Consider the following 26,468-nt stretch of genomic DNA (forward strand, 5'->3'; position numbering starts at 1 on the left):
TAAAATCATTAAGCCCTGGGGGGGGGGGGGGGTAGATGCATCTGTAAACAATTGCCACCACAATTCCTTGTAAGATAGCAAACCTTTATAATCTCCCCCCCTTTGGATCAATCTTAATAATATCCAAAATAGCAAATGTAAAATGATGATTGTCCCCCCATTTTTTTATATGCCTGTATAGTACATTTTATTCGTCATCCTTATTAATTAATACAGTACAAGTGGCCATAAATTCGCTTGTTAAACTGCCTTTCGGTTTTTCTATATAAAAACCCGAACAGGCATAACATTTGGCCAAATATACTATTAGTTTAGACTTGCAGTTCCCTTGTCTAAACCTAATGTAAGACCTATTAACATTGTCTAATCTTAGTCCATCCCCTTCATTTATAGTAGAACACAAATTACAGCTACCACATTTATTAGTATGTTTAACAGAAGGATTGTTGACCTTGGGGCCCCTTTCCAAATATTTCTTAATACTGAGTCCCATTTTATTAACAAAAATGGGATGAGGTCCTACTATATTTGCTACTTCATTGTCAGCCAAAACAATATTCCAATTGGTGGTCAAAATTTCCTTGATTTTAAATATGTACGGACCATATTCCAGGACGCAAGCTCTACTATAATTAGTTGCTGTATCAGCACGTCTGTCAATATAAATAGAAAAAGTGTCTAAATTGTTTTGATTATAACCTAATAACGGGGTATATTTTTTCCCCATTCCCTTATAACCTGCTTGCTTACTTTAGACATCATGTTTAAATCATTGCCTCTATCTCTGAATAGAGATGTAATGCAAGCTACTTCTTTCAACATGTCCGAATGTGATGAAGTCATCCTAACAGCTCAAATGAGCTGTTCCTTGTATATATTTCTTAATTTTTTTAGGATGATTACTAGAATATTCCAGGTAACTATTTGAAAATGTAGTTTTCCTATATATTCTAGATAGAAATTTTTTTCTGTCTTTAAACACAAAGGTGTCTAAATATGCTAACCCCTCCTGACTATTGGAGGAAGTAAATTTTAAATAGTTGCTACTGGAATTGATGTAATCGAAAATTTTTTCAAAAATATATTTGCTACCATCCCACAAGATGTAAATATCATCCAAAAAATGTGAATAGTACTTAATGTGTTCGAAAAATTCACTTTGGAACATTATGGACTCCACCCAGTCAAGCATAACCAGGTTCGCAAAATGAGCAATCATTCTCCTCAAACACTCTGCTGTCTCCCACTTTCAGTATTTTGTTCTTCTGCCAGAGTTTTGTCAAAATCAACTCCTCCTGGTAGAATTGCATCTTTGTTAAAAGTCCAAGTTGCTTTCTCATAGCCAAGTTTGGAGCGCACACACAATGTGCCGTATCAACTAACAACTCCTGCTGTGGAATACCAGTTCCGTTGCTTATTTGTGCTTTCATAAAATTAATGCAGTCTATTCCATCCAGATTCTCTGGTATAGCTGAAAATCTCAAGTTTTCCCTACATGCGCTGTCCTCTAATTCTATTACTGTTTAAACATCTCTTCCTAAGCAGTCTCGTATTCAGCCAGCCTTTTATTCAGTTCAACCTCTGATTTTTGCAGCTTTACCAGCATCTGAATATCTGTTTGAAGCTTCTTCCATTTTTTTACAGCCTTTTTTTGTTTGTGTCGATATACTCCATCGGTATTTTATTTTAACCATGTCTATGTGTAATTGTCTTGTATTTTCCTGTAGGCTAATGGAAGTGATCTCTGGAGGTTGCATTGCTTTTTGCTGAACAGCTGCAGAACTCTCCTCAGCAAGCATTTCTTCCTCACTTTTTGTAGCCGATTTTTTCCAGGTAATCTGTATTTCTTTCTTCCTGGCATCCAGGCAGTACACTTACTAGCCAGTTACTGAAATTTACCCACACACTCAAATGTCTGCTGCCCTCCTCTGCTGAGTTTCTGTTTTCACACTGGGAGAGCTACGGTCAAGCTGTTACTCAATGTGCAGCCATCTTAGAAGTCCCGAGGGAAAACCATTCTTGATGACAGGGAAGACACAGGGAGGTCAAAAATTAAGTAGGTGTCCTGCAAGCATTCAAGCCCCACCCCTTTAAAACATTATATTGTATGTAGTAATATTTATGATTTTTGTATTTCATGGGTTGTTCAACAAAAGCTGCTGCAGCACTTATGTTGCTCATGTTTTGCTTTACTCACTGCACTATAGAATGAATTAATTCATTAATACGTATGGAGTAAGGCAGTCTAACCACGCCGCATTTTAGTATTATATATTTTGCAATACCTGCTATACAGCTTCCAGCAAACACAAATGGGTTCATATTGGTCAGCTTATATAGTCTGCATTACTGGAGTGTGATTACCGGAACAATATGATCTTCCACAGCCATTATGTAGCAACTGGTGCATATGACTGATGGTCTTCTCCACAATATCTGATCATAAAGGATTTCTGCATTTAGTTAAAAAAAAACTCTTGCTATGTCTGGCAATTAGCACAGAGGACTAGAGCTCAGACTTGTTGATAAGCTGATTCATGTACCAAGTTTGTAGGATTTGAATCTTTCCATCTTCATATTGTGTGTGATGCTGAGCAAGTCACTTAACCAATCAGTACGTCGGAACTATTGGGAAACTGGGCCAAGCTCCTTGCGGATTTCCTGGACAATAACTGTGAACCTCTTATCTGCCAGCCATTCCCTATTGCATAGCTGGTATAATTTTTTTTTTAATCATCAGGTATGACATAGGCAATCATACAGTTATACAAATGAAAACAAACCATACTGACAATTTTAGTTGCAAACATTTCACATCAAAACCATATAGACAATTTCAGTTGCAAACATTATACATCACTTATAATCTATCCAGTCATTGTCAGTCAGACGTTACATAGCTCATTCAAATCCTGCCTTCTTTTAAACCTCATTCCTCCTCTGCATGTATTGTTGCCAAAATTCCCATTTTTTTCTGTCATTTCCTCCTATCATTTTCTAAAGATCCCAATTGTTTTCTCTGTTGCTATATTCACTACTTACAGTGTAGCTGGTTTAGAATTTGATTTCCATTTTCTAGAAATTGCTTTTTTGGCAGCCACTATAATTAGACTCATGACTATGTCTAGGCAATTCCGATTCTATATCATAGCTCAAAAAGTTCCTTTCCTTAGTTAAACCAATTTGCTCACACATTATCTCTGACAGAGTAGTCTGCAGAGATTCTTTAAATTCTGCCAACACTCCCAGAAAATATGTTCCCAATCACCTCTTTCTTCCCCCATCACACCTCCAACATTTGCTGTCTTCCTGAGGAAAATTTCTTGAGTCTTTTTGGGGTATACAAATACCTACGTAAACACTGCCAAGCAAAGATCCTAAATCTTCTAGACTTTTTGTATATTTGGGAGACATACATATCCTTCCATTGCTTCTTTGTGAACTGATTATCCAGTCTCTTCCTAATCCTTTCTAACCTCCTCTTATTCTTACAGTTATCATGCAATATTTTATATATTCTAATTATTCCTCTTTCAAGAGCAGCTTCTGTTCTAGATTCTACCAAAAACTCTACCAGTGCTGGTATTTCACTTAGAATCCCCCTATTTCTTTTACTTTGCGACTCAATCCTTGAGAGGAAAGGCAATCTGTAGCCTGTAGTCCAAATAAATTCTCCTCCTCTTCCATTCTCTTTTCCCTCTCCAATTACTTGCTCCCAATACATTGGTTATTTTGCCAGTTTTCTCCAATAAACTCAAGCCCCATCTTAATTACATAATTTATAGCTATTGCCTTTGTTTTAGCTTCATTAATTCTGTACCCCAAAAAGACCTGCAACTGCCTCAATATATTCCACAACACTAAATGTCTTTCTGGTTTTATCAGGTATAAATTATAGTTTGCAAATAGAGTCAGCTTTTCTTGACTACCATACCAATTATATCCTTGAATTTGAGGCACTTATTTTCTTTGCCAAAAGCTATACATATAATAAAAATAAAGGAAAGAGAAGACACCCCTGCCTGGTTCCTCTGTTCAAACAGCATTTATGAGAGAAGAACCCACCCATTTTAAATGTCACCTCTAATCCCTCATATATCCTCCTAATCAACCTTATAATTTTTTCAGGGAATGCAAATGCTTTCTTTGCCCTGCTCATTAACCTACGAGCTTTCTCTGTCAAATGTTTTCTCTGCATCAATACCCAGCATCAGTTTTCTTATATTCTCCTTCTCTCTGGACCATCAATGTTCTGTTAATGTTGTCATATGTTTGCCTCCCCTCCACAAAACCACATTGATCTATATCAAGTTTGGCATCACCTTTGCCATTCTGTTAACCATTATAGACACTTTATAATCACAGTTTAGGAATGAAATTGATCTCTATGAAGCTGGATCTGATAAGTCTTTACACTCTTTAGGTTTTACAGCCACCACCACTTTCTTCCAGGATGTTGGTGCTTCTCCTCTTAAAATTATGTTAAGCAAAACCTTTCAGATATTTTAACCACAAAGAAGGAACACTGTTGTGACCCGTTGTCAGGAACTGCAAGTAAGCACTAACCTCAAAAAATGACGACAGTTTACCTAGGTTTCGTCTTTAATGAACAGACTTCTTCAGAACAAACAGGCCTACTCACTCTAGAAACAATAAATACTCTTCCACTAATTACATTCAATTGACATACCCATCTTCCAATAAAATGTTAATAAGCTAATAAGCGAATACTCAACCTTAAAATAAAAATAAAACCATGCATTGTACATCAAAACGCTCATACCAATTAAAAATATATATTTTTAATGAATGTGTAAAAATAAAACATAACAATACATATAATGAAGGCATATAACACACTAAAGCAGTATTTCACAATATGTGATTTCAAACTTGCATAAAACTACAAAGACAAATACTGCAAAAAATGCTGCAAAATATACAAACACAAAGAATACAAAATACATTCCATACCAAATCCATTAACTATGATACAACCGTTTACCCCAAAATATGGTTTAATTTTAAAATGGGAGCTAAACTTATATCACTGATGCCAGGGAACACTGTGGCATCCAACCTTAACTGCCACTTCATTTCACATACATCAAGGTACACGTCTAAAACAGCACCTTGAGCATCTTTTTTTAATATGCTGTATTACACAAACTTTAAATTGATGTCCAGAATTTTATTCAATGTGCCTAAGTAAGGCATTGGTGCTTCTCATATGCTTAAAATCATAAATGTGCTCACTGATTCTTTCTTTAAATGTTCTACAGGTCTTCCCTACATAAAAGGCTGAGCATTGAACACATTTCACTAGGTAAACCACATTTTTGGTGAAACAATCAAAATGCCCATATATACCAATGGACACATTCACTGCTTCTATCTTGGGATCAGTAACCAAAATATACTGACATACATTGCATCTCCCACATTTAAAGTTACCCTTAGCTCTATTTGAATCACCTATATCACCAAAACCACCTCCACCCTTTTCAAACAACTGCTTGAAAGACCTTCCCTTTCTAAACACATTTTTGGGGCCTTGTTTAACTTGCTCCATACATTGTTATCCAATCTTAACAACCTCCAATTGTTTTGAATAATTTCAACAATGTGTTTCGCATCATAGGAGTATGTGGTGATAAAATATACTTCAGATTCCGGCATTTCAGTGGCATTTTTTATAATGTCACTTCCCCATTTGTTTGTTGAATTTCCAGTGTGATTATTATTTACTGAACAATTCCCATTACTGTTCATAGTTAACAATGCCATATATTTACTTTCATTTCTTTTTCGTACTACCTTTTCTCCAATAGAATCACACAAAATAGGATAACCTCGTTTAACAAACATACTCTTTATAAATTCCACCTCATTAAAGAAGTCTTGATCATCACTCACCATTCTGGCTGCCCTAACCATCTGACCTTTAACAATGGCCTTTTTCTGATGGTTAGGATGCCAGCTGCGATAATTCAAATATGAATTTGAAAAGGTGGGTTTTCTATAAATACCAGAGGTCAAACAATTTCTAACTTTGTCAACCTTTAATTGGACATCCAAATATGATAACTCATCCTTACTAAATTCAAAGGTGAACTTCAGAAATTGCACTGTCATTGCTTTAGAGTGTGTTATATGCCTTCATTATATGTATTATGTTTTATTTTTACACATTCATTAAGAATATTCATTAAGAATATAGATTTTAATTGGTATGAGCGTTTCGATGTACAATGCATGGTTTTATTTCTATTTTTATTTTAAGGTTGAGTATTAGCTTATTAACATTTTATTGGAAGATGGGTATGTCAATTGAATGTAATTAGTGGAAGAGTATTTATTGTTTCTAGAGTGAGTAGGCCTGTTTGTTCTGAAGAAGTCTGTTCATTAAAGACGAAACCTAGGTAAACTGTCGTCATTTTTTGAGGTTGGTGCTTACTTGCAGTTCCGGGTAACAACAGTGTTCTTTCACATATTTTATCAGTTGTTTTTCCTCCTAGCTTCCAAATTCCTACAGGAATACCATCTATTCCTAGGGATTTACGTATGGATTGGTTATACATCACCATTTTATCTCCTATCCTGTTAGCAATTCTGCCTCATCTAACTCTAACCTTGGCATTTTTAATTCTTCATTAAAATTTCCATTTGTGCCTTTTCTCGATTTTCATATTTCTCTGCTTCATACAGACTTTCATACAATTTCCAAAACATTTCTAGTACCTCTACAGGTTCTTTTGTCTTCCTATCTGTAGGTTCCCCAAGCTTGGCAAAAACTCTTTCTATATTTCCTGTTGTCCGAGTCATTGTGCTAAAGGTTTTCTGGTCTGGAGTCATCAAAAAACATATGCTCAACAGCAATCTTTCTAAACTCATGCATACTGAGGTAATCCCTTATTTTCTGTTTAGCATTCTATAATTGTTCCTCTTTTTGTTCAGGGAGATTTCCCCTATTCTGCAATAGTTTAGCATTTGTCAGACCCTCTAAATAATTCTTATTTCTTAATCATATTTCTTTCTTTTATTTCCACCCTATTTTTAAACTCCACTTTAAATTTTATCTCACTCCCTAGCTATATTTTAAGAAAAAAATATTTATGTAATGGCTTCTGAATTAATTTCCACTGCCCATTCCTTAAATTCCTCTCTTTTCAAAAGATAGGTGGAAAAGCACCACTGTCTCACTTTTATTTCAATATCTTGCATTTTTATTTTAGTTACTATTGGCACATGATCTGAAATAGTTATTGGATGTGTATCAAAACTTTTAATAAAATGCACATGCTCTTGTGAAATGCAAGTTCTGTCCAGCCTAGCCCGATTTTTGTACATTGGGGAATATGTGAATTCATTCAGAACTCCTACTATTGAATCCATATTTTTCATGCCAAATATTTTCATAAAGTTCTTCAAAAGTCTACCGTTCTTTATTTTCCTTCTGAGCCCCCAACCACATCTTGACTGCTGCAAATCAAATTTTATTCCCTACCTATAAGTAATATTCCCTGCTGAAAGCAGATTTCTCCCAGAACTTTAAGCTCCATTATAGGAGCTTTAGGTGGAATATAAATACATGCCAGTACAATCCTCCTCCCCCAATGCCAGTAGCCCCTTAATACTGTAAATCTACCATTACCTTTTTTATCCTCTTCAATGGCTATTGGAGCTCCTCTTGCAATTAATGTAAGTACTCCTCCATAGTTCAGGAAATGTTGTGGCCATATCATCAGCAAACTAATGTTTAATGCAACATAGACCATTTATTCTTTAAAGGCAGCAGACACTGCATTTGTAGATGAAGCACTGAAATGCAAAGTTATTTGCCAAAAGCAATATCTGGAATTATTCAGATAACATTTAAAGAGACTGTGCATATCGACTTAGCACATGTTACCGGGTGGTTTAGATTTATGTTCTCATCATAAAAACTCTTCTGTTTAAACTGATACTCGTGGTTGTCTTTTACGGTGCAATGCTTGTGATTTTTATACTATTCTTTGTAGCTCATCCACAGTTGGAAATAAAATACAGGTAATTTACTTCTTCATAACAATGAGAGGGGTACACAGTCAAAGTGGCTTTAACTGTTGGTGGAGGCTATTTGTGAATGCAAGTACCTTAAGCTCTTATCTGGTCATTTTTACACAGTATTTAATCTGGTTTTACAAGACTAGTGTGCATGTAGATTAATTCATGTGGAATACTTGGGCTACTGTGTGAAACATCTGAACTGTATTACTTTGGTCATTACTATTATTTTTTTTGACAGACATCTGGGAAAGATGTAAAACAATGTAAAAATGTACTGGGTTTCGGAGAGGTCAGTGGATAAAAATGACTGACCCTGCCGAGTTGACAAAGTCGTCATTAGTCTCTTTCTTATGACTACTGCATATGTGTAAAGCAAATTGGAATACTTTACTATGGTCATTTTTAATTACGATCAGATATTTGATGTGTACACAGCCGATAAAGTGTCAGTAACTGAGGAATAAAACTCATCACTGACAACCCCTTTCTTCCATTTTTTACATGGGACTGGGGTGTTATGTCATTGGTTACAGTCACTTTCAATTCAAAGCTGCTCTCTCCTACCTTCTTAAACAGTCATGCCTGACTGGGGCTGGTCTTTCACACAATCCCATCCACCTCTTTGCTGGATGCATTTTTTTCCTTTTACCTTCTTCCGATCAGTCTCAAATCTTATTCATCAGAATGTCTTCGGCTTTCCAGCACATGCCTGAACCACAACAATCTGTTCTTATTCACCTTCTCTGCAGCTGGAGCTACTTGGGCTTCTGCTCCGTCTTCATTTCTTTGCCTGTCCCACAGTATTCATCCTACTACTAGTCTCAGGCACTTCATTTCCATCACCTCTAGATTTCTCAACTGCTCTACCTACACTGCCCAAGTTTCTGTACCAAACAGTAGTATTAGTTACAGTTTTGTACACCTTTTCAACTTCTTTGACATTTGGTCACACACTAACCTTGACACCCTGTGCCAGTTGGCAACAGCCTTTCTGTTTCTAGTTTTATCATCATTCAGACCTCCTTTCTCTGCAGTCACACCTCCCAGACTCTTAAAGCTGTTAATGTATTCTGCTATTTACCCTTCTACCTCAAAGTTCAGCTTCTGATTTCTCCATTTGCTGCCATTACAACGGTCTTCAGTTTCATCCAGTGGGCATGAAGTTTGGCATTCCATTCCTTTACCACTTGCTGATATTTTTGTTCAGAGTCTGCCTGTAATGCCACTTCATCTACATACAACAGGTTTGTTGAGCTGTCCCCACTGACCTGTTTGCTTATGTACTCCATCACTAGTGTAAACAGCAGTGAGCTCCAAGATGAACACTGATGTACACTCTCTCCCAATGGGAGTCCAAACACTGTTCGCACTTGTATCATTTGGTTCTTGACCATAGGCAGCAATAATTCTACCAAGAGACTTCAAACTAATTGAACTGCCCAAATCAGCTTCTTTGGGACCCTGTCATACACTTTCTCCATGTCTTGGAATGCCCAGTTGGACACTCTCCTCACCTCTAATTTCTTCTCAACTATCTCGATTATTGGTGGATTATAATGACAGCAGTTTGCATGGCATTGTATGACTGAAGTGTTCTGAAATGGATATTTCTTGTCGTTACTGAATACTACGTTTTGTTTCATTGCTTACTGGAAACTTCAAGTTTTAAACAATAATCAATGTTGCTTATTAAACAAGAAATACAATTTAAAACTATCAGAAAGGCAAGCCCAAAAAGAATACATGCATTTATGCATGGTCTTCAAAGTGTGTGTGTGTGGTGGGGACTCATGGTTTGCTAAACTGCCTAGTGCCCAAGGTACACAATCCACCACTACCCTAGCTATCCCCCTTCTAAAGGGATTTCTATCTTTCCTAATAACTCCCAAATTACTTCCACTACCCATTTCTTAAATCCCTCTATTTTTAAACAAATACATAGGAAAAGTGACAGTATCTCAATCTACCTCACTGCCCTACATCTTTATCTTAGTCTTTACTGGATCATGATCTAAAATAGTTATCAGATTAATTTCAAAGCTTTCAAAGAAATACCCATGCTCCTGTGAAATCTAATTTTTATCCAGTCAAGCCCGGTTACTGTAGCTTGGGAAATATGCACATTCCATCTATGCTCCTACAAGCAAATTCATTTCTTACATTCCAAATATTCATACATTTAAATTCACCATCCAAAAAGGAAGGTTATGCCTGCAAACAGCAACAGTTGCCCCAAAATGACAGCTAAATATACAGGCTTCACCCATTTTGAAGATAGGTTTAGTCATGCTGAAAGTACATGCTATAGCTTATGTTTCTCTCTGCACAGATACCATCTGTCCTTGCTCTCTACTTCCCTCCCAGATATTAAATTTGCACGGTCTCAGTTAACTGATTTTTTTGCCTTAAGGAAAAAAAAAATGCACTGGTTACCCTTAAATGAATAAAATAAGTTGTGCACTGTTACATTTAACATAAGTGATAAGGCTGCTAGGGATGCAACTACATCCAAAGGCATTTACATTTCTTGGTATCAAACGTTTATTTTCACTGAACTGCTTAATAGTTCCCATTTAAATATGGATCATAACATTTCTCACACAAATCCCTGACAGTATGTTCTTCAGTCATTCTGATCAACTGCCTACAGCTGTTCACTCACTATCCCCCCTAGCTTCTAGCATTTGTTGATGGAAAAAAGTATCTTTACAGAGGCAAGCAGAAGCTCATTTTAAATATTGGAAGGTTACCTTTTCCTATTATTTATCAAGCGTGTTTTCTTAGGGAATAAACACTTCTCACAAAAGCACAGTTCTGATGTCCAAACTGCATCTGTTAAACTGTTAAATAAAACTCATACTCCCTTTTCCCTCCAGTATTGTAGGTTGGTTCACATTTGGAGGGAACAAGCTTTTTTTTTTTGCACAAATGCACTCTCTTGCACAGTTATATATACTTACTGATATTGGTACTTACATTATTGTCTATTTGTTGGCTTAGATCACTTCTTAATTTTTTATATTTTGCTGGAGGACTAGCACAATAAAAATTTGATTGTACTTTGTGACACTGTCTAGTACATATAACAATAAAGTTGAATTGGATCATATAGAAATGACCTCGTCGTCTCTACCACTAAACATCTGATCCAAGTTCACATCCAAAGTACTCCTGATGTTTTCTAATCATCTCCTGAGCTTTTTTTATGTTGCTCAAGCAATTTTCTTTTGAAACAATGGGAAAGGTTTCACTAGCAAGTTCTCGCTCTATGGACTTTGCTATTATAAGAAAAATTTAAATGAGAAACCCATGCAGCTTGCATGCTCACTGTTTGCTGGATAAACTTATTTCCTCATTAATCCTCGGGGGGGGGGGGGGGTATTGTAAAAACAGCAAACTCTAACATCTTCTCAACATCCCCTGACTACAGGGTCAAAATCACTTTTCAATGTCCTAGTCTACTGCAAATCATTTTTTCACAAATACTCTCATGGCCCCAACTGCTAACATTTTTCCTTTCTGCGGCAATTTTATCAGAAACAGCTCTTTGTGCTGATATGACTGCATCTTTATTACTGCAAGTCTTGACTTCTTTCTCATGGTCAAATATGGGGCATACACACTGTGTCCTTTCAATTAAACCCAGCTGCAGAATACCAGTCCAGAAAATTAATGCAGTCTACTCCTTCCAGTTCCTTAACATTCATGGATATATCAAAGAGCAAAACATGTTCTGCAGAATATCTAGTTTAGGGATGTGAGTTACACTTGATGCTGCTGCCTCATATCCTCCAGTGACTGTGACCTCTAGCATGCGATGAAGTATTTCACTAATGAGTGAAATGTGGCGGTGATTAAATTCAACCCCTCTAACTCTGACATCTTGGTTCTTTTCAAGAAAATGTGGAACACTTGCGCCAGATCACAAAGGGACTGGCAACTCAAGTGGAATAGTATTGCTGCAGTTTAATTCATTGTGATGACAGCTATTAGGAGATTGACCAGGGGGGGGGTTGGTGCAGCTATTGCAGTACTGCAAAAATTGGGCCAGACTGTGGTAGTAAAATGAGAAATGAATCATAGAATGCAGTTATCTATGTACAGGTCAGTCTGTCCCTATCCTCAATAACTGCCATGAGCTTTGGGTAGTCACTGAAAAGATCAGATCAAAAGTATAATAAACAGAAATTACATTGGATAGCTGTAATCACTTCTCCACAATAGACTGAAAAACAAAGAAATCCTAGGAAGCTTGAAGTACAGCCAGCTCCTCTGTGTTGACAATCAGCTGAGATTACTTGACTATCCTGCAAGGATGCTCCTTGGTGGCATACACTACTTGGAAGAGCCACTGGGGCAGACTCGGAACAAACTCAGCTTGCCTACCAACACCTGATCATCTCACAGGAAAAAAACTGATGCCGTTACTAGGGATAGGAAAGTCTGATCTACCTTGATGTTCTTCGTGTTTTACTGTTGCAGTCATTACATTTGGGTAATCTGCTGGCAGGTTGCCCTCAGTCAGCCTGATTAACAAAGTCTTGGGTCCTGCGTCGGTTGCTGTCCCTTCTTCCACGACGTCAGGTCATCAGGGGTATAAAACATGCAGCTGATGCCATTACATCAGTCTTTCTTGCCGTGTGGTGCCCGAAGCAGAAGCAGTTCGCAAGTGCCGGTCGGCCGATTCCTGAAATTTTTGTTTTCGAGTTTCAGAACCGAAGTCTTCAACTTAAAGCTAAGTACCCCATTGGGGAAACTTTTTCTTGCTCCTTACCGATGTCAGTAAAAGTTAATAATTGCATTACTCGTGGAAAGCAAATACCTCAAAGATTTTCACTCGTACAGTATTCCTTGCCTAGACCCTGACCATGACGTACCTTGCTGTCGGTTTTGTGCTTTATTTAATCAGTGCACTATCCATCGGTATATTTTTGCCTCTAAATATTTTGGTTCTTGGCTTAATTATCCAGAAATGTCGTCGGTTAGCCATCCGACTACCGGGATTCCGAAAAATATGCAAAGATAAAGACAGAGATAGGCCGCCAAGGTCCAAAACTGACAATGACGCTTCTCCTAAGCCAGTCGCCAGTTTGCTGGTACTCGGCGAGGTGCTTTCGCAGCCCCTGATACCCACTACTTCTGATTCGCAGGCCTCTACTGAGATTCAGTCGGCACCTTGATGCCGCAAGATACTTCACCTGTGGAACCCATGGATGTCTCTACCTTGGATGAGTCTGGAGCCGCTGTGCAGGCACTGGCTTCTGAGGGTGTATTCAGGCCTAGAGACTTGCATATTAAATCGACAACGCCTTCATTACTAAGGCCTACATCTTGATCCATGTCTAAAAAAACTGATGCCCAGGCCACATGCTCAGGCCCCTATACCTAAAAAAACAAATGATAAAAATGGCTGAAGATCTAATTACTCTAATCAAGGGTAGTCAACCCCCCCCCCCCAAGAGGCCTAGGGCTGAGCTTGATTATGAATCTTCTGATCAGGATTCTGTTTCTTCTGACTCTTCTAATGACCTGGATTTGTCCATACCTACTTATGAGGATTCTGATGCAGAGGATTCCATTCCCTCTGCTTCCCCTCCTGAGGATTTTTCTTTTGGGGAAACTTTACATACTTTAAGGGAGCATTTCCACTGGGAAAGCCAGGAATTTTCTGACTCAACAAAGAGGCTTAAGGATGTCCTTCTTCCTCAGCATAAATCTGTGGCTATACCTCCTGTACTAGACATTGTTGATGATGTGTTTTCGGAACCCAGTTTGGCCCCTGATTCCCTGCCTCCATCTCCTAGTAAACCTGACAAACTACAGGGTTCCAGAGTCCCACAAGTTCCTTTTCAAAGATCCTGTTGTTGATCCAGAAACCCTTTCTCAGGGGCCCAATGGCATTAAGGCTTCTCCTGCTAAAAATCCAACCCTTCTGATATAGACTCCAGAGCGCAGAACAGATGGGGTAAAAAGGTTTATACTTACGCAACCTTGGCAATCAGAGCTTTACACTGCCAATTTCATATGTTGAAATATCAACAGCATATTATTGGACTCCTTAAACAGAAAATGATGTTGATTCCTGACTGTGCAGAAAATAAAGATTTACAGGATTTAATGCATTCTGCTGAACAAGTTGGACAACATACTTTGCAATGTGGTTTTGATTCTTTACAGGCCTCTTGCAGGGCTGCTGTTACTGGGTCTGTGCTTAGAAGGCATGCTTGGCTTAAGGAGCAATCTTTGCCTGATAATGTTAAAGCTAAATTGTTGGCTTCTCCTTTAAATCAGGACCACCTGTTTGGCAATAAGGCTGAAGAAGTTCTTAAAAAGATTGAAGATAAAGCTAATCTATGCAAACTGTCAAATATTTTTTTACAAGTGCAACCTCCAAGGTTTAATAGACACTGGCCTAAGAATTGGTCCTTTCCAGCCCCTTCCAGATCTTCTCAAGCCAAACCCAGACACAGCAAAAACCCCAGGTTCCAGTCCCAGGGGACTCTCAGAACTAAGCAGTGGGGGGGCCTCCACTTCCAAATCAGGAAATAACAAGACACCCCCTATGGTAAACAGTCTCAATGACTTCCTTTTAAAATTTCCAAGCACTTATCTTTTAACTGCCCCTTTGGGAGGGAAGATTGCTCTTCATGCAAAGAACTGGGAACTCATAACCCAGGACAAATGGGTTTTAAATACAGTGTCCCAGGGATACAGATTTCATTTACACATGTTGCCAACACCAAATGGGTGGCCAGACCTGCCACGAAATCAGTTGGCAGAGGCTCAAAAACAAGTACTTTCCCTCTTAAACATGGGGGCTATTCATCTGGTACTAGAAGAGGAAAAGGAACAAGGTTTCTATTCCAGGCTTTTTCTGGTACCCAGGAAAGACAAATTATGCCATCCAATCCTGGACCTGTCTACTCTAAACACCTTTTTGGAGATTCCAAAATACAAGATGCTGACTCTTCACCAGTTACTTCCTATGCTAGGTAAAGATGGCTGGTTGGCAACTCTAGATTTAAAAGAAGCATACCTGCACATCCCAATCAGGGAATCTTGCAGAAGATACCTACGCTTCAAAGCAGGCTACTTGCATTATCAGTTCTTTGCACTGCCCTTTGGCTTGTCTACTGCTCCCAGGGTATTCACAAAGTCCCTGGCACAAGTAATTGCACTTTGCAGGCAAAGAAATATACAAATATATCCATACCTGGACAATTGTCTAATTCAGGCAGAAAACCAGGGCATACTCTTAAATCATCTGGTATTTGTAAAAAGGGTTCTAACTTGTCTGGGGTACACCATAAACGAAAAGAAATCACAACTGGTACTCTCTCAACCGATTACATTCTTGGGTGCAAGCTTGAATACAACTGCCCAGATGGCTTTCCTCACACCAGAGAAGCAAATTCATTTGGTAACCTACTTCAAGCAAGTGGAGACAAAAACCCTTCTATCTGCAAAACAAATACTGCAAGCCTTGGGGTTCATGGCCTCCTACATTCTTCTAATTCCATATGCAAGACTGCATATGAGGAAACTACAATGGTATATAAAAAGTCTATGGAGTCATCATGGTCACAGCCTGGAAACAATGATTCCTATCATACCTTGCTTACGCCTAGAGTTCCTATGGTGGGCACAGGCCTGCCACCAAAACAAGGGACAATCATTCACACTACCCCCTGCCGCCCAAACCCTAACTAAAGATGCATCAGATTATGCATAGGGGGCTCACCTGGCAGGGAAGTGCATTCAGGGCAAATGGAACCCATATCAAATGCACCTACATATCAATCAAAAAGAAATGTTAGCTGTACAGAATGCTCAGACAGCCTTCAAGGACTACATTCTTCCAGGACAACTAATGGTGAAAACGGACAACACCACGGTTATGTGGTACATAAACAAGCAGGGGGGTACACATTCCTAACCCCTCTGCAGACTAGCCATGGCATTGTGGAACACAGCCTTGAGCTACCAAGTGCACCCACAATCTCAATTCCTGCCAGGAAACCTGAATACACTGGCAGATGGACTAAGCAAAAACCTCATGGACCCACACAAATAGAATCTGGAACCATGGATTTTCAACATGTTAACAAGCGAATGGGGGAGCCCAGACATAGATCTATTTGCCAAGTTTTGCACAAGGACTCCCCACAAACAAGCCTGGAAAGTGGATGCTCTGTCCTTCAGCTGGAAAAATCTAGCAGTCTGTGCCTTTCCCCCTCTGCTCTCCAAAGTTCTACAAAAAGTCAAACAAGACAAACCAAGGATGATTTTGATAGCTCCAGACTGGCCGCGTCAACACTGGTACTCCCTCTTGTGCAGTCTGTCACAAATATCTCCATGGCACCTTCCTCAAACCCCTTCCCTGCTGTTTCAGCAGGAGAACCAAATTCTGCACCCTCAGCTTCCAACACAACCTTGCAGCCTGGCTAATCACTTAAATTCACCCTCATCATCCCTCAGCAAACCTGTGATGGATGTCATCTTGGAGGCGAGGAGACCTAGTACTACAAAATCTTATGCTGACAAATGGAAAAGATTCTGTGTCTGGAACAAATCTTTAGGGATGAGCACAGCAGCACCCAATTTACCTCAGATTTTGCAATACTTAACTGAGATGCTTCATAAGGGCTTGTCTTTTTCCGCCATTAAAATTCACGCCTCAGCTATTTTGGCTCACTATAACACAGAACCACCCCTCTTCTCTCATCCTCTGCTCAAGCAGCATCTCAGAGGGGCAAAAAACTTGAGACCACCCAGGAGAACTCCTACCCCTGCCTGGGACCTTAACTTTGTTTTGGAGAAACTCACTACCTCCTTTCGAGCCAGCTGCTGCTGCAGACTTAAAAACTTCTTTCTTGGAAAACAGCCTTCCTTTTAGCACTCACTTCAGCTAGAAGGATATCTGAATTACAGGCCCTTATCGCAGTGGAGCCTTTCATCATCTTTCATGCAGAGAGGGTATCTCTTAGGACCAATCCATCCTTCATGCCCAAGGTGGTTTCCAGTGTGGCTCTTAATCAGTCCATTCATTTGCCAACCTTCTTTCCCAATCCACAGAACAAAGAGGAACGGATTCTGCATTCCTTGGATGTGCACAGACAACTTAGATTCTACTTGGAAAGGACTAAATCTCTAAGAAAATCTGAACTGCTGGTATCACTTGCTGCAGGGGCAGAGGGGAAGGCTATTTCAAAACAAACCATTTCTAAATGGATAAGCAATTGCATTCATTTCTGCTATAAGCACCATGGAAAACCTATCCCCCAGGGATTGGATCTCACTCCACCAGGGCTGCATCTACTTCTGCAGCCTTTCTCAGAGGTGTTCCTACCAGGGATATCCTAGAAGCTGCTACCTGGAGTTCTGTACACACTTTCATCAAGCATCATCATTTACCAATTTTCTCTAAATCCGGGGCTGGTTTGCCACTGCTGTCTTGCAGGGCCTTATAGCTGCCCCTAATGCTGTATAAACTCCTCCTCCCAACCATAGCTTTGGGAATCTACCCAAATGTAATGACTGCAACAGTGAAACACAAAGAACATAATACAGTTGTGTACACTTACCATAAATGTAGATGTTCAAGTGTATTCACTGTTGCAGTCCTGGTTACCCTCCCTCCAGCCCCCTGTTTTTTCTCTTACTATACCTCTCCTTTCTTTTACTATGCTTAAAAGCCTTTTTGGTGCATTTGCTTTTGGTTAGAGGTATACTTTTGTGTTTTATTTGCTCCCCTTTAGGGGGGCACCTGACATCTGGGGCAAGAAAAACTGATGCAATGGCATCAGCTGCATGTTTTATACCCCTGACAACCTGATATCATGGAAGAAGGGACAGCAACCGATGCAGGACTCAAGACTTTGTTAATCAGGCCAACTGATGGCAACCTGCCAGCAGATTACCCAAGTGAAATGACTGCAACAGTGAATACACTCAAACGTCTACATTTATGGCAAGTGTACACAACTGTACTTTCAGACATCTCATCACCATCATAACCCTTATTAAGGCAAGTGAACTGGAAAGCAGTAACATCATGTATGCAATTCTATAAACATGAAAACACAGGCTTCTGCTAGGTTTCACTGCAAGGATGCCAAGTTATTTCATAGCAGTTTTACTCAGTAACCACATATTTAAGCATTAAAGTACTCCAACTTTTGCTACATTCACCTTTTATGAAATGGTGCACTAAACCAGCCTTCAAATCAGACGCTATGCCAAGGCCCATCTGACCGAGTTGTCGGTAGCTCAGGAGGATTTAAAAGATCCCACTGCACTCAAGACTAGGAAGTTCCCTGGTGCATAGGTAAACTTTCCCCTAATCAGTATGAATACCATCTCAGGTTTCATAAGACGATAGTATATTGTTTACTGGGTAAGGCCAACTAGGCCAAAGTGTAATTAAATTAGTAAAGGAAATGTTGCAGCTTAATAGCAAGTTAAAATTAATTATACCTGGTAAGATGCTTTTCACTGGTGGCTGGCTTCTAGTCTTGGGGGTTGTTGGAACTGCAGCCTTCACAGACACTGCTCTGCTAGTACTTAGATGGCGGCCTGCAATTCTGGATGACCCTTCAGTTTTGCTGCTTGCGGCAGTTGAAGCTGTAACAGATAAGGTGAGCAATAACATGTATCTGCACCTTGCACCCAGTGTAAGAAGACAATACGTTACACAGCAAAAATGTATAAAATAAATGAGCCTTTATGTAAATGCAAGTATGAAGCAACCAAATTCACTCATTTGTATTCAGATTTGCCCTTGCTAAGCTGTTCTATAAAAAAGACAAGACACAGAAACCCACACAAAAAGGTCTACAGAGCATTATAATATAGTGAAATTCATCTTGGGATATCTTTGACTGTAAAGTCTAATTTTGACTATATTTTAAAAGTGCAGACTTCACAAAAGCTAGTCAATATAAAATGAAGAGATAGCTTGCCATCTTCTCCAGCTGTAGATACAATTTTAAGTTGGCACAGAAATGTAAAATGCATCATGTTGAGAACTATCACTAAAGCATGTTTCAACGATGCAGTAGCTGCATATTTAAGTATTAAAGTACAAAAATAAATATTAGAGCCATGGAGGTAGAACCACTACAGTGGACAGTAAAAACAAATAATGGTAGCTATTAAACTGTTAAATCGCATATCAATATATAATTTTTGGAGTAGCTAGCACATCCTTTCATAATTCCCAATGGACAGGATATGGTTTCCAAGAAACTGCACAGCATAAACAGATGAGCTTCAGCTATCCAAACACAAACTGATCAAGTGTTTACTAGGCTTGTATGCCAAGATACTAAAATTTCAGTACAAATATGTGAAGTACTTGATAAGGAAGTCAAGTGCAAAAATAACATTGTACTTGTTTATGTACAGTTAACAGATTCCTCCACAGAAATTCATCTTTCTGAAATCACATCATAACACTTGAATCTTACAAACACATACAACTCAGCCTTTAAGTCCAAGTTTGGTGACTTTTCAAGTGGTAATCAAAATGAAGTTAATGACATATCCTTGTTTAGAAGGTCTATTTCATTATTTAAACACCAATACAGATAGTAACTAGGCAGTGAAGGAAGTCTGCTACATAATGAACGAATGACTGCATAATCAAATAATTTCAAATAAAATGAACATACACCAGCTTTGTGGCATACAGAAAGGAAACTTGCACTACTGCCCAGATGAGCAAGGCTCAGTTAGTAGCCTGAGTGTGGTAACAGCCAGATGGGGAGGAAAACAAATGAAAAAGTAGGGCTTCCTCATCTCTCCCCGAGGCATGTGCCTTGGGAATTTCACATGGCCAGCAATTCCTGGTGGAGACAGATGGATGGGGCTTCTACCTTGAAGGGGGGGGGGGGGGCTATGGGAGTAGCGCCACTAGTGAACTGGCTGACACACCCTCACACTGCCCCACTGTATACTCAACCCGGGAACTTTGCATTCATGCACAAAGTGTGGTTACAGCTTAAAGGTGAAAAAGTTTTTGATGTTTGCCTAATGACCACCATACTTCAGGTGGTCTCTCACCCCATAAAGTGGAAAAACAAATGGGGGAGAGCATTCAAAGTGGTGGCATGGTAGTCCACAGGTAGGGAGTTGGAAAATAAAACAAAAAAAATAAATAGCATAATTATATTCTGTATTATGTTTAAAGACTAAAATAGTTCTTAAAATCTAATACTTTGGAGCTTTTCTCCCCAGGCCTTTGATAAAAATGGGCTCCAATCTAGTCAGACTTTCCCAGAAATCAAATGTCAATAAATGAATAAGCAATAAATAAAAATAAAATGCATATATCCTAGGGGATTCATAAATAATTCTCCCACTTTGGTAGAGTTGCAAAAAAAAAACTTTTTTCCTGTCAAAAATACTGCACGACTGAAAAGGAAAAAACTTATATATTAATACCAGATTAAACAAAGTATTATGCATTTATAATGTCAGGAAAAAATATGAAATATACCTAGTTAAAGTCACAGTGATACAAGCTTTCTTCAGCTACATCAGAAAACTGAAGGGCAAAAATCAGCACTGTGCTATACCGAATAAACAGAATAGGTCTGATTGGAAATTCACAGATCTGCTAGGTTTGCCTCCATTTTTAGCAAGTTACCTCTGTAATACAACTTCAGTGATTATTTATATTCAAATACCGGTCACATTTCAACCTTACTTACATAACTTCAATATGTTAGACTTCTCCATCTTTGCCACATAGTTTGGGTTGTGTCTGAAAATGGTCTAGGTGACCAGCCCACATACCACGTTAGCAAAAGTAAAACATAACTTTTGTCCCTAAAACTATATATATGTAAAATAGATAACTTGTGTCCCTAAAACTATATATGTATATACATATATATATATATATATATATATATATATATACACACACATATATATATATATAAATAAAATACCAGGTTTTAGTGATATAAAAAAAATGAGAGCACAATAAATCATTTCAGAACTTTTCCCACCTTTAATGTGACCTATAACTTGTACAATTCAATTGAAAAACAAACCGGTTAGGGGAAAAATATAACCTACAATACACTGGTTGCATAAGTGTGCACACCCTTAAACTAATACTTTGTTGTGTCACACCCTTAAACTAATATTTTGTTGAAGCACCTTTTGATTTTAATTACAGCATTCAGTCTTCTTGGGTAGGAGTCTATCAGCATGGCACATCTTGACTTGGCAATATTTGCCCACTATTCCTTGCAAAAGAGCTAAAAATCTGCCAGATTGCGAGGGCATCTCTTGTGCATAGTCCTCTTCAGGTCACCCATTCGAAAACTTTAATTTTCTTCTGGTAAAGCCATTTGTTTGTTGATTTGGATGCATGCTTGGGGTCACTGTCGTACTGAAAGGTGAAATTCTTCTTCAGCTTTCTAGCAGATTCCAGAAGGTTTTGGGCCAAAAGTGACTGGTATTTGGAACTGTTCATAATTCCCTCCACCTTGACTAAAGTCCCAGTTCCAGCTGAAGAAAAACAACCCCAAAGCATGATACTTGCCACCACCATGCTTCACCATGAGGATGGTATTTTTTTGGTGATGTGAAGTGTTGTTTATGTGCCAAACATACCTTTTGGAATTGTGGTCAAAACATACAGCCTTGGTCTCATCAGACCATACCACATTTTCATATGCTTTTGGGAGCCCTGTATTATTTAGGAAATTTTAGCCAGTCCTGGATGCTTTTCTGTGTAAGAAAAGGCTTCCATCTTGCAACCCTACCCCACAAGTCCAGACATATGGAGAATAGGGGAGATTGTTGTCGCATGTAGTACACAACTATTACTTGACAGAAATTCCTCCAGCTCCTTTAGTGTTGGTGTAGGTCTCTTGGCAGCCTCCCTGATCAGTTTTCATCTTGTCTTTTCATCAATGTTGGAGGGACATCCAGTTCTTTGCAACGTTACTGTTGTCCCATATTTTCTCCACTTTTTGATGACAGTCTTCACTATGTTCCATGGTATAGCCAATGCTGTGTTCATTTTTTTGCACTCTTCTCTGGACTGATACCTTTCAACAATGAGATCCCATTGACGCTTTGTAAGCTCTCTGCGAACCATGGCTTTTGCTGTTGGAGGCAACTAAGTAAATGTCAGGAAAATCCTACTAGGACAGCTGAACTTTATTTGGGGTTACTCAGAGTCTCTTTAATTGATGGCAGTTGTGTACCCAAGAGAACTGAGTGCTGTAATTAAATCAAAAAGTGCTTCAACAAAGTATTAGTTTCAGGGTGTGCACACACAACAAAGAATTTACGGGTGTGCACATTTATGCAAACCAGCATATTGTACTTTTTTTATTTTTTCCCCCCTAACAGATTTGTTTTTCAATTAAATTGTACAGGTTATAGGTCACATTAAAGGTGAGACGTTTTGAAATGATTTGCTGTGGTCTCATTTTTTTATATAACAAAAAACTGACATTTTATTAGGGATGTGTACACTTTTTATATCTACTGTGCAATAATAATTAATAAATATATATATATATATATATATATATATATATATATATATATATATATTATGCTATATTATACAATGCCACCTGGGCAAAGACAAGAAACGTGCACGCTGATTGGCCAATCCAACCAGCGTGCACATTGTAAATCCAGAGTAACCAAACCAAAAGTCCGGCCACTAACATATCATGCAGCCACGACTACAAATGATCTAAACAATACTAAAATCCTAATGTGAGATGTACAAGAGTTTTAAAGGTTGATTGTGAGCTACGCGAGACGAACTAAGGCGTAATTAAACCAGATTCTGGACATTTCTCTCTCTCTCATTTTTTTGTCTCCCTCCTGTATTTAGCAAAACTTTTTCGCTGAATAGTCAAAGAAATGAAAGCAGTACCATATTAGTTTTCCCCCAGTTTCTGTATTTAGTCGTTGTGGTAAGAATCGCTTGGAGGTAGTACTATTAGTTATGAAAACGGCTAAATGTGTCAGTTTCTTCATTGTGCGACTTCCCTTGAAAGGGCACTTAAAGGATTTTAAACAAAGGGTTTGCAATGTTCTTATCTGTAGCAGATATCCAGTCTTTATAGTACCAGTAACACAGCAGCACTGAGAATAGGAGCCACATCTCTCAGTCTCCAAGCATTAAAAATTGTAGCACTAGCCTTAAAAAAAAAAAAATCATAACAGAGGGATACTTTATTTTTCACAATATCACAATAGAAAGTATTAATATAACTAGATAAGATTGCTACTACTTAGGAAATTAGAGGTCAGGAAATCTGGAAAGCACGGTGTCTGTCAAGAAATTAATTTTTTTAGAGTACTTGTCAGGCATTTTCAATCATTCTGAAAGCTAACATATTTCTGAACTTTATTTCCTAAAATGCTTTATGTTTCACTGTAGATACCCCATTCTACAGAACTTAAACTCTTTTACCCAGCACCACATGCCCCTGTAATACAGAAATATAAAACACCAAGAAGACAAAACAAAAGCTTTAAAACTATATCTACTTATATAATTATTTCTTAACATCTCTTAAAAATGAATAACTTGTATTTAAACTAAAAGACAAATAAAAGAGAAAGTGTGGACTACTTTATCTCACAAAAAGTGGAAGAATACATAGTAAAGCATACAAAAACCTAAACAACAAAAATATAACAACACAAAACTAAGAGCATTGTATAATAGAAATAACCCACGACCGGTTGTGGGTCATGCTGGATTTACCCACGGTTGGCTTTGTCTGGTCACTCGGGCTTTGCCCTCGTGACCAAACCATGCTAACCATGGGTAAATCCAGCATTACCCACACCCATCTGTGGGTTATTGCTATATTATATTATATATTTAACCTATAACCGATGACGTGGTATGGTATATTGAAGATTTACCTACGGTTGGTGTGGTTTAATCATGAGTGCAAAGCCCTCGTGATTAAATAAAGCCAACCGTGGGTAAATATTCAATATACCATAACCACGAAGTTGGTTATTGCTATTATACAATGACATTATTTAAGAAAAAAAAAAAAAAAGTCCTTTCTTAAATAATGTATAATGGCACATTACTGTTCTTCCGCAGCTGGTGGTATACTGCTTCCTTGTGTTGATGTACAGCACATGTGTATGGGACTTGCGTTCCCATGCATACCCAGTACATCAATGCTTTGAAACGGAAGTAATGGTGAAAAGAAAGTCTCCATTGCTCCATTTTTTTTTTTTTTTTTGTAATTAAAAAAAAAAAAGTTTTGGACACCTTATACCAGTGGAAAAAAGTTCAGGTGACCGGACCTTTTTCCATTGGTATATTGTGTGATTTACAACGGGCATGCTGGTCAATCAGTGTGCACGTTTTAGATTAATTGGGGGGGGGGGGTCATTGTATAATATACATTATATTATATATTCTCTAAAGGATTTAATTTTAATGTTGTACTGCTCATCACAGATGATGCAGAAAAATATCTTAATGGAATCAAAAGCCCTCTGTAGGGCCATACAACATTCAGAGGGCTTTCCTTTAGATCTCTTACAGTTGTATTTCAGACTATGTAAAGAAGGGTACATACCAGAAATGTGGCAACTTAACTCCTATCCAAAGGGGGTGGGGTAATTCAGATCAGTTTAATTAATGGGTCACCAGTTTATTATACATATCATGTAAACTAAGTGAAATGGCAATCAAAGGTTAATTACAGAAAGATGTGCTCTCTTGTCGTTAAATTATCAGTATGGGTTTGTGAAAGAAAATTAAACTTGGTAATATCCTTTGAACTAGCAGCTGCAGTCAGAGATGATGGTATGACATTTCACACAGCATATCTAGAGCTCACAAAATGCATATCACATGGCCATAACCTATAAAAATATTAAAAATGACCCGTTATAAAAAGCATCAAAAATGGACTACTTCATAGAACACATCATTAAAGCATGGGGAATGATCTAATTTCAGCAAACCACGACCATTATAGCACCATGGGGCATAGTGTGAACCCCTTTATTACTTGACGCTCTTTGTTTTTAAAGAGGAACTCTCTGGGTGGCAAACCAATTAGATGAAAGCAAGGTAGAAAAGCAATGTTACCATTATTGCAGATGCAAAGTGACTCTTGGGGAGGGGTCTAGACTACGTGTAGTTATGATGCTGGGATAATCATGCTAATTTTAAGAAATGCATGCTAGTGGTAAGAAATAGGGTATTCCTCTTCTTGGGTACACTGTTGTGAACTTCAATGATAAACGTAACAGTTTACACTAAAAATCAGATAAGAATCTTAGCTTAGATTAAATGTATCCACATTGGTTAGAATGGCAATTAATGCAATTACATAATATTTTACGTACTTAATTTTTCGTGACAATCCCACTAGGTCTATGACCTTTTTTTTTGGCTGTTCACCCAAGGAGGCAATTTTGTGGTTTATGCATAAGTCAGCAAGACCACAATGGAAATTCCATTTGCTCAAGCAAAAGGTGCCAGAAGGCAGTTTTCTGCAGACAAGTTGACCAGCAAGTTGATGGAGTCTGATGCTGGGCAGTTTACTAAGACACAAACCTGAACAGATTGGAAGTGATATTGGATAACAGTGATGTACTTTGTTAGCAGATAAATCATTTTTGCAAGTTTAGTGATTTGAGATTTGTTAACCAGGTAAAACCAAATAATCCATAGTGCCTTTCTAGCCAAGCTTGGTCAATGTTTGCAGCAGACAATCACAAAGATTGTTTTGTGCACACAATCAATCACATGTTAAGAAAAATACTATAAAGTACAGGTATTACACAAAATAGTACGATTCCCATTTAAAATATTGGTATCCTGCAAACTGGAATATAACTGAAAGGGGTAAACACATTTGTAAACAGAAACTAATGTGTTACAGAGTGAGAACTAGAGGCCGAGTAAGAAAGAAGAAACAAAAACAGCACAGAAGGAAGGATAAAGAAATCGGTTGTGAGTGTTGGTTGATAAAGCATCCCAGGCCATGCTAGTGTTGACAATGACATTTTTATTGAAGGAAAGGTTTTTCTAAAACAAAATTGTGGGGAGGTTCTTCATTTCTGAGATATGGACGTCAAGACAGCAGGATCAATTCCACTGAAGGTTCTTTGTGTGGATAAGTTAATGGGGCCTATGATATGTGCTTGTTGGGGTCTATAGTTGTACAAGAGAGTAAAGACAGAAAATTTACTGGCAAACAGGGCAGAATTCCAAGCCAATACGTGTGTAAAACTAATGTAACGTGGCAGTCAGTAACTGTCCGGTACTGTAGTAAGAGAGCAGAAGGAACGGTGAATGCTTGTGTCAACAAGGCTGATACACCTGCAAAGGTTAAGTGTTTTTAGAGCTGAGAAGTACTGCAACAGACAGAATTTGTAAGCCTCAT

General features: G+C 38.2%; 1 protein-coding gene across 2 annotated transcripts in view; it reads right to left on the reverse strand.

The window, feature by feature from the left end:
• Nucleotides 1–26,468, reverse strand: part of MTUS1 (microtubule associated scaffold protein 1) — a 2,531,455-nt gene that overhangs the window by 1,327,137 nt on the left and 1,177,850 nt on the right. For both annotated transcript variants that reach the window (XM_044062416.1, XM_044062417.1), the window contains one exon: nucleotides 18,526–18,672. In XM_044062416.1, the coding sequence (XP_043918351.1) occupies nucleotides 18,526–18,672 (147 nt within the window). The remainder of the gene's footprint in view (nucleotides 1–18,525; nucleotides 18,673–26,468) is intronic.

This window comes from Protopterus annectens, chromosome 2.part1 (assembly GCF_019279795.1).
Source record: "Protopterus annectens isolate FY-2018-M chromosome 2.part1, PAN1.0, whole genome shotgun sequence".
NCBI classification, from domain to species: Eukaryota; Metazoa; Chordata; order Ceratodontiformes; family Protopteridae; genus Protopterus; species Protopterus annectens.